At 41.5% G+C, this 13,573-nt stretch overlaps 2 protein-coding genes and 2 non-coding genes across 5 annotated transcripts; all 4 read right to left on the bottom strand.

The window, feature by feature from the left end:
- Positions 1 to 617: 617 nt before the first annotated feature.
- On the bottom strand, positions 618 to 4,349 carry rpl3 (ribosomal protein L3). Its single transcript, XM_049561470.1, has 9 exons — positions 4,266 to 4,349; positions 3,466 to 3,658; positions 3,071 to 3,239; positions 2,582 to 2,717; positions 2,182 to 2,368; positions 1,767 to 2,029; positions 1,580 to 1,675; positions 1,215 to 1,334; positions 618 to 746 (listed from the first exon to the last, which is right to left on the bottom strand). The coding sequence occupies exons 1-9, from the start codon at positions 4,266 to 4,268 to the stop codon at positions 702 to 704; spliced, it is 1,212 nt and encodes a 403-aa protein (XP_049417427.1). The 5' UTR covers positions 4,269 to 4,349; the 3' UTR covers positions 618 to 701.
- Positions 828 to 960, bottom strand: LOC125880215 (small nucleolar RNA SNORA54). The gene has a single exon (XR_007448028.1). It is a non-coding gene; the product is annotated as a small nucleolar RNA SNORA54 (small nucleolar RNA).
- On the bottom strand, positions 2,446 to 2,537 carry LOC125880220 (small nucleolar RNA U83B). Its single transcript, XR_007448032.1, has one exon. It is a non-coding gene; the product is annotated as a small nucleolar RNA U83B (small nucleolar RNA).
- A 604-nt stretch (positions 4,350 to 4,953) lies between the features above and the next one.
- slc25a39 (solute carrier family 25 member 39) lies at positions 4,954 to 13,553 on the bottom strand. Of its 2 annotated transcripts, XM_049560398.1 has the most exons (12): positions 13,383 to 13,553; positions 11,292 to 11,397; positions 11,083 to 11,142; positions 10,832 to 10,882; positions 9,925 to 10,034; positions 9,769 to 9,836; positions 9,378 to 9,502; positions 9,111 to 9,284; positions 8,195 to 8,304; positions 6,472 to 6,553; positions 6,296 to 6,376; positions 4,954 to 6,210 (listed from the first exon to the last, which is right to left on the bottom strand). In XM_049560398.1, the coding sequence occupies exons 2-12, from the start codon at positions 11,386 to 11,388 to the stop codon at positions 6,092 to 6,094; spliced, it is 1,077 nt and encodes a 358-aa protein (XP_049416355.1). In that variant the 5' UTR covers positions 11,389 to 11,397; positions 13,383 to 13,553; the 3' UTR covers positions 4,954 to 6,091. The 2 variants fall into 2 exon arrangements, with proteins under 2 accessions (XP_049416355.1, XP_049416356.1); XM_049560399.1 differs by lacking the exon at positions 10,832 to 10,882.
- Positions 13,554 to 13,573: the final 20 nt, after the last annotated feature.

Raw genomic sequence — 13,573 nt, forward strand, 5'->3', positions numbered from 1 at the left:
ACTAGTCAAAATGACGTTGTAGATATCTACGTCATTTTCACTAGTCAAAATGACGTTGCAGATATCTCAAACTGGAATTATAGTCATAATGTAATTGGAGATATCTATAATGACAAACCCCATACACATGAATGGCAAAAATAGTTTGAATCTTACTAGTCAAAACTGAATTACAGGTATCTCTAATGTCATTCAGACTAGTCAAAACTACAGTTACAGATCTCTAATTCAGTTTTGACTAGTCAGAATGACTTTACAGATATCTTAAATTAAAATTCATACTAGTCACAATGACATTACTACTAGTCAAAATGACGTTATAGATATCTATAGTGGTAATTCCAGATAGTCAAACTTAGTGATTAATGTAGAACAGCTTGCCATACGCCCCATGTACAAGGCTGTTGCCACAGCGGCCCAGGTTCGACTCCAGCCTGTGGCCCTTTGCTGCATGTCACTCCCTCTCTCTCTCTCTCTCTTCTTCTCCTCCCGACTGACTGATTTCCTCCAGTCTGCTTCATCAATATTGTCCTCCAGTCTGCTTCATCAATATTGTCCTGTGATTTCACCGAGACATTTAAGTCTTATGTATTATCTTTTATATAATACACAACACATTCTTTGGGTTTTTCATTTTTATTAATAACTCTGCATAACAGTGATGGTGACAGTCAAAACAGCAGAGACATCTGTTGTGGACTTTAGGCAGTCTCCTCCTTGGTGACACGGTCCTTCTTGAGTGGTCCCTGTGTGATAGAAGAAAAAAGGTTAGTTGCATGCTGATACTTAGTCTGCACATGTAGTCTACATGTTGGCTCAAAGCAGCCACGTGTTCCCAGAGAGTGAACAGGGAGCGAGCACAAAGAGGCACTGCTCCCCTGCCTCACTGGGGCTCACTGTGGCACTGGAATGGAACCCAAAGTTCATACTGAAAACTGAACCAGGTTACGAACAGTGCGGGGAAGCGGTCACGGGAAACATGCAGGACTTCAGTTATGTTTGTAATGTTTTACATTTCTCCATTAACTAAACCCCTTTGCTACATCCCATTTAAAGGATAAATTTAATAAAGGGCAGGATAATGAGTACATGCTGAATACAAAATTTTTTAAGACATTCATTCTAGGTAATTTATGCATCTCATGTTAATCTGCTGCACAACTCACTCAAATCTGAGACCAGGAAAATAAGTGGCTTTTAAATTTAAGTCTTACCATGAACGCCTTCTTTTCCTCGACAGTCTGGAAGCGGCCATGACCAAACTTGGAGGTGGTGTCGATGAACTTGAGGTCGATCTTCTCCAGAGCACGACGGCTGGTCTGCACCAGCAGAGACTGGGGGAAGATCACAAGAACTTAGTTTGAGAACACTAGTTGGCAGGTACAAAGTTAAGAATCATGTTTGTTTAGTACAGAGCAATTTAATCTTCCTGGTAGAATTTACAAAACAGTCACATTAATGCCTCCCAATTAATTTGTTTGATTACTTCCATACAGTGCTTCACACCCAGGCCATTTATTACCATGGCATTTCAAAGTGTTCAACTATATAAATGAACAGCAACACAATTTGTCCTCACCTTGCGCAGAGTCAGCACCCTCTTTTTGGTCCCCACAACACAGCCCTTCACCATGACAAAGTCATTTGTCACATCTCCGTAGTGGACAAATCCACCCTTTAAAAAAGGAAGAGGAAGTAGTGAGTCACATCTTCTGCGTTCAGGTAAGTTGGCATCAACAAGTAAAGTCTGCATGCCCATCACTTACCAGGGGGTTGATGCTCTTGTTGGACAGATCATACTCGGTGGAGGCGTTGTTCTTCACCAGCTTTCCATCCTTGGTGTGGTAGCCCTGGCCAATCTTGTAGATCTTCTTGTTGATCTCTGTGCGGTGATGGTAACCCTTCTGACCAGCACGGGCCACGGAGAAGGCCACACGGGCAGGATGCCAGGCACCGATACAGGCCACCTTACGCAGACCACGATGGGTTTTGCGAGGAAGCTTCTTTGTGTGCCAACGGCTGGTGACACCTGGGAGGATAAGAGATGAATGTTAGAGTCTGGACTGAATAGTAACCTAAAATACACATGGCTTTGCAGAAAGCCCACTGTTGCAGCTTATGAACTATTTCAGTGTTGAACTTTAAAAAAAAAAAAAAAAAAAAAAATTCAGTTGCCCCTACCCTTGTATCCGTGACCCTTGGTGATACCAATGACGTCAATCATCTCATCCTGATTGAAGACGTTGCTGACGGGCACGGCCTGCTCCAGTTTCTCACGGGCCCAGTCCACCTTGTCAGAGATGCTGCCTCCGTTCAGCTGCACCTCCATCAGGTGAGACTTCTTCTGCCTCAGGGGCAGCAGGCGCATCTGCACGGGTACAACACTGGTCAGAACACGGAAAATACCACTAACATACTTTGTGTGTGAAGTCAAAAGTTAGTAGTGCAGTCTCAGAAGGAAGGCAGCATGGAAGATATCCTCATAGGTGTCGGGCGCCATGCCTGACGCAAGATCCGTGGCCTCATCACTGACAAGCGGGAAGCAGTATCACCTCATTGCTAGTGTAATGCACATACTAACCTGTGTGTGTGCAATGACCCGGACGACCTGGCAGTACTTCTTCATGGAAGCAAAGTCCTTCTCCAGCTGCTTCTTGCCCTCCTCATCCTGCCATTTCTTGCAGTATTTGGTGAAAGCCTTCTTCTTGGACTTGTACCTGAGCGTATGCAGCGTAGAAAGAACACAGGTTGGCACTGGTCCTTCATAACCCCAAAAGGGCCAGCGGAAGAACACAGTGCATAGCTGCTCGCCCACCCTTCCATGTGGACAGGGGTGCAGAATCAGCTAATGATTTCGGCTCATGGCACAGTTTCTAAGAAGCACTTTCCACTGGCCAGAGGAGCCCGGAGCTCATCAGGGCACATGGCACCTGAGCGGAGCTGCCACACAAGGCCACCGTAATGTTAGACTCACTCAGTGAAAACACAGGTCTTAAAATTTCCACTGGGCAACTAACATTTGCTTCAGACACTGATCACACTTGAAATTTATTATATTGTAGCAGCTCACCAGTTCTTGTAGAAGCGACGCTTGCACTCGTCACTGACGTGCTCGGCGAAGATGGTCTTGAAGGAACGCAGGCCACGGGGGGTGTTGACATAACCTACAACTCCAACCACAATCATGGGGGGTGTCTCCACAATGGTCACAGCCTCAACCACTTCCTTCTTGTTCACCTCTGTAAAGGAAAAACAGCTCAGCATTACAAATATGAATAGGTCTTCCATTCTAATAATTAACTGCAATTTATGGTACAGGCTGCGCTCAGTGCTCGACATTCAGCAAGGGGTATAAGGCCCATTCTGTCCGCCCGTCGAGAGACTCATCACAGGCAGAACACCACATATCCATAACTTCAACTCCTCAATAATTAATGTCTGAACAAATAAAAACTTTGCACTCACTTGACCCAGGTCTGTCGACCTCACGGACGATGTGTGTCATGCCGGCCTTGTAGCCCAGGAAGGCAGTTAGGTGCACAGGCTTGCTTGGGTCATCCTTGGGGAAGCTCTTGGCCTTACCACGGTGACGACGACTTCTCTTGCGGGGCAGGAAGCCCAAGGATCCGTGGCGCGGAGCCGAAAACTTACGGTGGGACTGTGGAGGGAAGAAACCGTCAAGTTAGCTAGTCCAGCCTTTATGCTAACCACGCTGCTAAAGCTTTGCATGAAAATGACATTTAGCAAGTGAGACCCTAATAGTCTTAACGGGGGGCTGATTGGTTGTGCTTAGGAACAGTGCAGTTGTAAGCAATGAAGCACAGTTAGCATTAAAGTTAAGTTAGTTGCAGTAAACTGTAGGGCACGAGTTGACCACGCTGTTAGCAATGCTAGCTTGACACATAAATTTTGCAGGCCTGGCGGCTGTCCACGAAGTCGCTTAAGGTTTAATGTTCAGTAGCCAGAAAATACATTTAAGAAACTAGATAATATACGAGCAGTATATTGGCGTTATAGTTGGTAATAAAATTGTAAGTTAAGTTAGCGGCCTGTGTCAAGCTGCCATTTTGGATCAGCAGTTGCCGGTATGGTTACGTATGAATCCCCGAAACTAAAATAAGTTATCATAGAAATGAATCTAGGACATTAATCAAAACTTTCTATAAAAGTAATATCGGTATGTCTGTTGAATTAAATATAACGGATGGTTCTGATTACGGACAGATTCCTGCCCTAAGTGACAGCAGCACGTTAAGCACACTCACCATTTTGTCTCCAATCCGACTGAAAGAGGCCTACGAGAAGCAAGAGCTTAGTTTATATACAAAGCAAATAACGCGGGATTCCTCGTGAACACACTCAGAAAGGATCCGCCCCCGGTATTTCACCACGTAGACGTTAAATCCAGTAGCCACTAGATGTCGCTGTTTGACGCATAGACATATATACATGTATATATGTCTATGGTTTGACGTGTCAAATTATCTAAATACATTAAACAACTAATACTTGTTACATGACCACATAATAAACTTCGCATTTTTTGAGTGTTATTATTATTGATCCAGACGCTATATAAGGAGATATGTATTCTAATTAATGATATTTTTGGAATATGTCTACTCTCATTCAAGAACTGCACCTCTTATCTGTAGCTTAAATCTGTATTTTGCAGTTACAAGAGAAAATTAATTTGAATTCTTCTATGATGTGGGGCAGTTTCTTTGAATTTAATGAAGAACACAACTTTATTATTCATCAAGGTGGTAAACTGGCTATGAATTTGGTGTGTGTGAGAAATTCTGTAATTTAATGTTTGTTTTGTGTTATTTCTTGTTAAAATATTATTGCTCATGTCATGTATTAAATACCCTTTCGTAATTATATCTTCTTTACTATTCTGTTCTTTGGTGGCAATGTACAAAATCTTTTGGGAATAAATCACACATAGTATAAAATCAAGCTGTCTTAAAATTTATTACCATGTCATTCTTTAAAAAAACAAAAACAAACAGAAGACACACATTTACACCTTTCAGGATAAGGCAGCAATATTTTGTTTTATGATCCAGTGTTTTAACAACTGTTGATGTTGTGTTTATTGTAGGCCTGAAAATCAAGGAATGTCATCACCAGAATGCCACCAGGGGTATGTTTTGGGAGCCTTTTGTGTTTTCATCATCACGTAAAAAGCCTTGGCAAGATTTAATAAAAATCTGAGGTTTTTTTCTTTTTTGGAAAGCTAGCTGCAGTTTTTACAGGAAATTGTGTTCAAATGTTTAAGAATTCTTGGAACATATTCATAGCATAAAATGCTAGATTCCTGCACCAATGAAAACACACATTCCAAAAAGGCTCGCCTTGTGTTTGTGTTCCGTATGCTGCAGCTTTCTTCCAGTTACGAGAACAAAAAAAGAAGCACACATTTAACAAACATAAAACCCGTACTTACCTTTATGATTTCATTTCACAGCTTGTGTTTTGGAAATGTAAAGTGCTACAAATGATTGAATCTATCCAGCACACATAACAGATTTATCAGTCATCTACTTAGGTGTGAAGTATGTCCTGCTTAGTGCTACAGGAATGCAGGGTGATACAGTGTGTTTGGATTCTGTATTGAATGAAGCTGTACACACCATGCAGTTGGTCTCAGGCAAATGCTATATGTAGGAATGAGAACATTTTGTCTCTGACTCATGCAACAGTACTGATGCATTTTCAGCCCTTAACAGGGTTTGAATTTTCCCATCAAGCATTTGTACCACACGCCACTGTCCTGCAGACCTATCATCATCTGAAAAGGTAATAATCAACATACATATAGGTCTGTAGTCCAAGAGCATCTCTCAGTCTTCAGGCTTCTTGTTCAGGCTCGTTGTTATGTTCATGGATGTAAGGTGTCTCAAGTCTTATTCTACAGAGACATCCCTGAAATGTGGTTGAATCTTCTTTTATGTTCACAGAAAAACCCGATCCAGGCCCACGTATTCCTCAAGCTTCTGTTTGAGGAAACTCTGTCCCAACTGTCCTGATAACAATGTCTGCGTGTGCTGCTGTGAACAATCACGCAGCACCACACAGACAGCGTTCAGGATCCCAGTCGCTCTCGATCGAGGTTCATCTTTTGGAAGAAGGCCTTTCCAAACTCATATGTGCTTATCATGACAGCACAGGCTGGGGCCACTTTGATCACCCTGGGCATGAAGCCTGGAGGAGAAAATACAAATGGTTTTACATTTGAACCAAGCAAACATTTTTAATTAGCACAAGACAGCATACAGTAAGTGTGCACCTGCAAAGAGGCCCTTGTAGCCCATCTCGGCCCATATGTCCTTCATTATGTGCCATGTGGACGTGGTCTTCTTTAAGGAAACTATGACAAATAGGAATAAGGTAATGTTTAAAATATGCTATACACACATAAGTTATTGCATTTCACATTACACAAATATAAATATAAGTACAGACCTCCCAGAGTGTCCATTTCTCCCAGCTGGATTTGTCTCCTTGTCTTCACCACATCAAAAGGGAGCGTCAGGATTGCAGCAATCTAGACACCATGACAGCCAAAAAGAGTCATTTAATGGACAATACACAGGTGCAGCCAAAGGTTAGGTTACACTTCAGACTGCTGGAGGAAGTATAAATTTTCATATCACAAGGGCAGCTGATTTATTATTGCACAAGACACATTACAATGTGAATGTGGGGCAGACACTGGCCTGATTCTCTTAACATATCACTGACGATGCATTCACTGGTCACAGCTGAAACCTTGTTATTTCAGATATTTGAAAGGCTCAGTTTTATTTTTATACGTTCTCACTTTGAATTTAAGTCTTACTACATCAAGTCATTAACATTACGTATCAGGATATCAGACAGACAGCTATCAGGTTCAACCATCTGCTGATAAATGTTCATAAATTTTAATGCCACAGTCTTTTACAACACAGAATAACAATGTTGCAAAAAGGGAGGAGATATTTTAGGAGGCCCTAGTTTCAAAAGTCCCATTTTCCCATGACTCACAGTTGGAGCACCTCTACAACTTGGATGGGCACAAACTTTGGTTGAATCATCAGAACAAAAGGTGAACAGCTCTGTTAGAAAATAACTCATTCTTTGATTTCAAAAAAAAAAAAAAAAAGTCTAAACCCTGTGTACATAAAAATGTACAACAAAAAGACACCATGACTCCTGAGGTGCATTTCAGTACAATATACGGAAATCCTGTTTGGTGTGTTGCTAAATGAATTTCCTTTTGGATTATGGATCAATATTGGATGAATTCAGTAAGTATGGTGCAATGTTTTGTTTGTAAGTACAACAACAAAATGTCTGAGGTAGCTGAGGTAGTAATTAGAGCAATATGCCTGACTGATGAAAAACTTGATTTCTCAAACCTCAATGATTAAAACTGGTGACCAAAACAAACCTGTAGAGCTGTTACATTATCCAGGAGACTCTTGTCTTTCTATGGACCTTTATACAAAGAGATCGTGCTGTAGAGCAATTATGAAGTCCCTTGTCTATGCTGCCTTTTGCTTTGTTTTTACACAGAACAGCGGCATGATGCTGCCCGTGTGTGATTTTAGACAGTATACAGGCATTGCAGATGCATAAAAGGCGTGACGTGTAGCACAACAATGTCAGCCTCTAGCGTGACATATAACATATGTGTCCGCAGCGTTGCTTAAACAAACATGACATGGCAATAACAATAATTTACCATTTACCATCCCTGTTTTCAGCAATTGTTCATCTTCTTTGAGTTAGCTGCTAACTGCTATCAACTGCCTTTTAAATCTCCAGGCGGCGGGTCGCACACAAAACACATCATCAAAACATCACACACATCCCATCAATGGTCCCATCCTGCCGGCTGTCCCTTTGACACAGACTTTAATTCGGCTCTGTTACTACCTCTGCTGCCGCCTTAAAGGCAAGGCAACTTTGTCCTTACATTTGGCGACTGTACCTTTTATACAACACTATAAGCTTTGAACCGGCAGTGTAAAAGGCACTAATGTTAAGTTAACATATAGGATACCATGACAGCCAAAAAGAGTCATTTAATGGACAATACACAGGTGCAGCCAAAGGTTAGGTTACACTTCAAACTGCTGGAGGAAGTATAACTGTTGCAGCAGAGGACAGGTGTGACATTTCATCAAAACAGAGTACTTACAGCTCCAGAGACGGCTCCTGCTGTAAAGCTGATGGAGAAGTTGGCCTGAGTCACACGGGACTGTTCACACAGCTGGGACTTCACCAGTTCATAGTTAAACCAGTACAACGCTGCAAATGCACACAAACAGGAACAGTTCGTTTGTTGTTCCGTATTATAGTCATCATATTCTTTTCCAATTAACAAGTATGGCTGTTTCTCCCATTTTGCCACTGTTAAAGGGTTCTCTGCTGGGAGTTTTTCCTTGTCCAAATCAAGAGTCTAAGAACAGAGGGTGTTATATGTTGTGCAGATTGTAAAGTCCCTCGATGCAGATCTGTGTTTTTTGATATTGGTCTATATAAATAAAATTGACTTGAGTAATGAAAAGAGGTCATTGAGAAGTTTGTGAATGATAACACAATAATGGTAGAGGTTGACACACCTTCTGTACACCTGAAAGGTGGCTATAAAAGCGGTTCAACACATTCACATCAACTTCTCAAAGCACTGTGGCAGCCTAAGTTACTGCCTCACTGTCCATACGTCCACTCAGAATGTTTCACTGTAGTTTTTACAAAAATATGGTACAAAATTATACTTTCAGTAGATTCTTAAGAATGCAGATAGTACAAAATGGTAACAGTGTGTTTAGCCCTGGTCTGATGAAAGGACATCTGATCAGGACATAATGCATATATTAAATGGCAGCAGAGGAGTGAAATATGCTGCAGGAGAGGTTTGACAAGTTCCTGTGAAAGATGAGATTTTTCTGTTTTACAGTAATTGTAACAAACATAAAGCAGTATTCTTACAAGCATGACTCAGGTCAACAGGATGAATCTGTATTTGTTATCTCTGTACAACCCCTCTAAAATCAGACTTAAGATTCTTCTTCCAAGTATTACTATATTGCCATGTGTGATTCTGCTCTCACCAGAGAAAGGTACATCTCTGAGGACGGTGGGTCCCCAACCCCTCCACAGAGATAGCAGCCCGTCCTGAGCCACAGCAGAGCGGATACACACCCGCAGCTCGCTGTAGGACAGCTGGCGGGACTGCATCTTGGTCCTGACCAGCTCCAGAGGGCTGATCACTGTCACAGCCCCCACTGCAAAACATACACACACATATTGGAAGTCAAAAACACATTAACACATTACTGTTAGGATATCTCAGTGTGATTGTGGTTTAATGGACTTACATCTGGCCAGACCTCCAGCAACAAGAGGGATGTGGCTTCCCTGGAAACCCAGACCGTATCTCAGGAAGTCCCGCAGCTGGTCGTAGCAGGTGAAGTAGATGACAGTGGCAGGTACAGCCATGACCCTGCATATACACATGCATATAAACTAAGGACACCACTGTGCACTGTATGCAATATCAATGTTTTCATATTAAAAAATATCTACACTTTTTTCCCTAGAGGTGGACTAGAATAAACTCAGACTCAGAATAAAAGAGCTACAGTTCACTTACATCAGTGTTGTTATCAACTGAACACCCATATCTTTCTTACCCAAACCTGAATTTCAGTTCTTACACATGTATTCTAGTATTTCAAATGTTTTATTCGTGACAGTTTAGACACTCACAGTGTTGGCGGTAGTCCACTCCACAGAGACCTGAGTCCTTCATGGCGAGTGATTTTCACAAAAGCATCCTATGACACAAAGAACACAACCACACTTAAACACATTTCGAGTCTGCAAAACAGACTGTGACAGAAGCAAAGCAGCGGATGTACTCACCAGAGTCCCACTGAAATGTGTCTGTGTTTTGTACCAGCTGGTGCAACTGGTTCTACTCTGACACACATAGATGTGATCCATCAGTCCATTACAATACAGGAAACATTTCCCTGTGAGAGGCAGAACAACACGCAGTCAGCAGAGTTAAAAATAACTGTGCGCCCCCAGCCTTTCAGCAATCACCAGATAATCACACAAAAAAACAAACAGAATCTAAGAACAACATCAGAGATAAACAAGTACCTGATGTTAGTATGACAATCTGTTAAGTTTTCTAAGACATATTATATAATCCTTGACAGAGGAGAGACAGGTAATTAATAATACATGCAAAGGCAATGACCTCAGAGTCACTCAGGAGATAACAGTTGACCTTGTCACTGTTTACTTTGCATGTTTATTTAGAGCTGATTAAAGGAAACACTATTGACAAAAAACTCTAAACAGAAAAATTTCACAACCTACAGCACATTTGGGCCTGTGGAAATATCACAGGAAAACACAACATCTAATAGTGACAGGATCACAAGTGAGTAAAGAAAATCCTTCAGTCAAAGGTTGAATTGAAAGTAGTGAGCTGGGGAACGTGGTCAGTGTTTTGTGTTTCCTGAAGCTACCAAACTGTAGAATCTCCACAGCTCTCATGAAATGGTAGTTTGCAGCCAGGTACAAAACTACAATCTCATAACTTTCATATATCAACAAATAAATAAGACTGAAGACTGAGAAGTGGAAAAAAAACCCATGCAAAACTAGGCTGATAACAAACACGTGAATCTATTTGCAAAAGGGCAACAGACGTTCGTTAGTTGAGCACATGCCCACACTCGCTCATGTTGGACTGGACTGTGTTTTTTCAATTTGCGGCCAAGTTTTAGCATGCAGCGACAGTGGGTCAGATACTTACACTTGGAAGGGCGGATGACGCCACCCCACGGGGCTGATTCACAGGCTAAAGCTATGAGACAAGGCAAAAAAAGGCAGGACAGATAAAGCATACGGACATAGATGATGACAGCGCAAAAGACACAAAAGTATCGTGGGGTTAAAAAAGCATTTAGATACACAGGCCAACCGCAAGCAGCTCTTAAAATCAAAGCCAGTGTTTCATTATCAAAGTCAGTGTATGATCTAAAACCACAGAATAAGAGGTCCTACCTTGGTGGAACGGTGTTTGCTGAGCCTGCAGCCTTATCTTCACAACGTCCAGCGGTGTGACTGCAAACACATGGATTGTCAGATTCAGTTATTACAATGCCATACAATCAGACTTTGGTGACCAATAAACCACTGCGTAAAACTCTGGTGTAAAAAAAAAAAAAAAGACACTGAAAGACATAAAAGTTGCTTTTGCTAGTCTTTCTCACCAAAAATAGATGTGAGGAGGGCTCCAGTGCCAGAAGCCAGCATCTGCTGCACTGGAGAGATTGAAGCCACGGAGCCGCTGACGGCCCGCTCCCCCATCCTGCCCACCTGTCAGAACAACAAAAGAAAACCACTTCAAACTGAGAACACAACGTTCTGTAACTAAACTTCACAGGGGTGTCTTCTAACCTTTTAAAAGCCTTGCAGCCAGGTGTCTATGTCTCCTTGTTATGTAAAACAACGAAAGAGCAGTGTAGGTGCACAATCAGAAACCTAACACTGAGTTTGTTTCCTGTTACATCAGAATGCTGATTGTGTGACACCTGCTCCCGAGATGCTCCAACTTAGTGTCATGGCACTAAAAATGACATTAAAAAGGGTTATGACGGCTGCAATTTATACTGTTGTCCTTCAAAAAAAGGCTACATTGCTGAAATGCACAGTTCAATTATCAAAATGTAATGAATTCAAACCACACGTCCTTTATTGATGGTCGCTGGGTAAGTCTAGGCGGAGTTGTTATAATGGGGTCGTTGAAACATTATGATAGCTTATCTTCTGTGTGCATGTCACCAGACTGCAAATAGGACCCACTCCCAACTGAGTGAGTGAGCAGCAGCGCATAAATAAAGCAGCCTAGATGTTTTGGATTGTGGAGGGTTTCTGGACGAGTACCACTCGTTTAAATGTTCCCCTTTCACTACATGTTTGGTTAGCATTTGTTCCCTCTGGCTTGTCCTATTTCTGGACTTAATTACACTTCAGTGTGACAGTTATAGCCACTTGGCCCTACAGGTCTGTCTGGCCAATAAGCTGCTTTGGGAAACAAGTCTTCAAAACAAACAAACAAACTTACAGTAGGTACCTAAATACAACGGTGGAATGTAACTAGGTACATTTACTTATGAGCGGTATTCAAGTCTAAAATTAGAGGTAGATACTTGAAATTTACTTGAGTATTTCCAGATTATGCTGCTTTACTTTTCTACTCCACTACACTTCAGAGATTGTACTTTTTACTCCACTACATTTGTCTGACACCTTTAGTTGCTTTTCAGATTACAATTTTATACCTCCTTTCCGTCCGGTGAAAATCATGCATCTGCAGATGTGTTAATGTTGACGTTTGTAATAAACTGAATGTGTTGAGCAAATTCTTCTACTTCTTAAGCTTAATAAACTCTTTAAAAACCCCGCTTGGATCAGTTTGAAAATGCATCATCACACAACTGACAACTGTTTGTTTTTTTCTGACACAATGAAACGTTGATTGTTTTAAAAATATGTGGTTCTGACAGGACAGTGATGCTGCAAACATATGATTATCTTATAGAATATGATACATAGCTGTAGTTTACATTACCCAACAATACATAAAGGAGTTCAAATTAGCACAACCTTGAACATCTACAGCAGTAAATTGCAACAAACACATTAATGCAGCAGTAGTATTAATCCAAATACATCATATATAATAGTAAAGCACTGACTGGAAACGTTTTACTGCACAGCCAGTACTTTTACTTTAAATATTTTCAGTGCATTTGCTGATAACATATATTTACGTAAGTAAATCAGTGTTATTATTGCTTTTACTGAAGTTAAGGATCTCAACACTTTCACCACTGAGCAAATGTGTCCCAAGAGGATGTTTGGTTTCTTCATGTCACCTTTCTTATACAACGTTGCAGAAGTAGTGGAGAATCAACATGTCTCGACTTGTGCTGACAGGACACAAGTTCATAGAAAACATATTAGCTAGTTTCAAATGTGATGAGGTTAACGTTTCACTGCACTCTGCAACTCTATCATGGTGGGTGGACAGTACTTGTACGTTAAGCAACCCAGTAATCGCACACTCTGTCCTTTTTGTCAACCATTACCGCACTACACAAATTAAATGAATATGTCTTCACCCACACTTTAGGAAAGGAGGAAATGCTGGACTCAGTAAGCTAACCTTGTCTGAAGGGTTATTATCGTGTAGCTACTACGTTAGCTAACTGTCCGCATTTCGGTGACATATAGCCTGGTAGCTAGCTAGCGTTCCGGGCAACGCTATTGCGTTAACATAACAAGCTAATGTTACCCACCTCTACTTTAATTGCCGGCGTCGTTGTGAAATAGGAGCGGCGCCTTCGCCCATTTCAGTCAAACGTTGCTACATTTAAGAGCTAACGTGAATGTTGGGTAACTCTGTCGGGTCCTCCATAGCTGATAACCCGTAAACATGTTTTTGGCGTCGGGCTTTAAGCTAGCAGTGGGGGGAGCCTGTAAATGCAAG

The sequence above is a fragment of the Epinephelus fuscoguttatus genome, linkage group LG19, assembly GCF_011397635.1.
Source record: "Epinephelus fuscoguttatus linkage group LG19, E.fuscoguttatus.final_Chr_v1".
NCBI lineage: Eukaryota > Metazoa > Chordata > Actinopteri > Perciformes > Serranidae > Epinephelus > Epinephelus fuscoguttatus.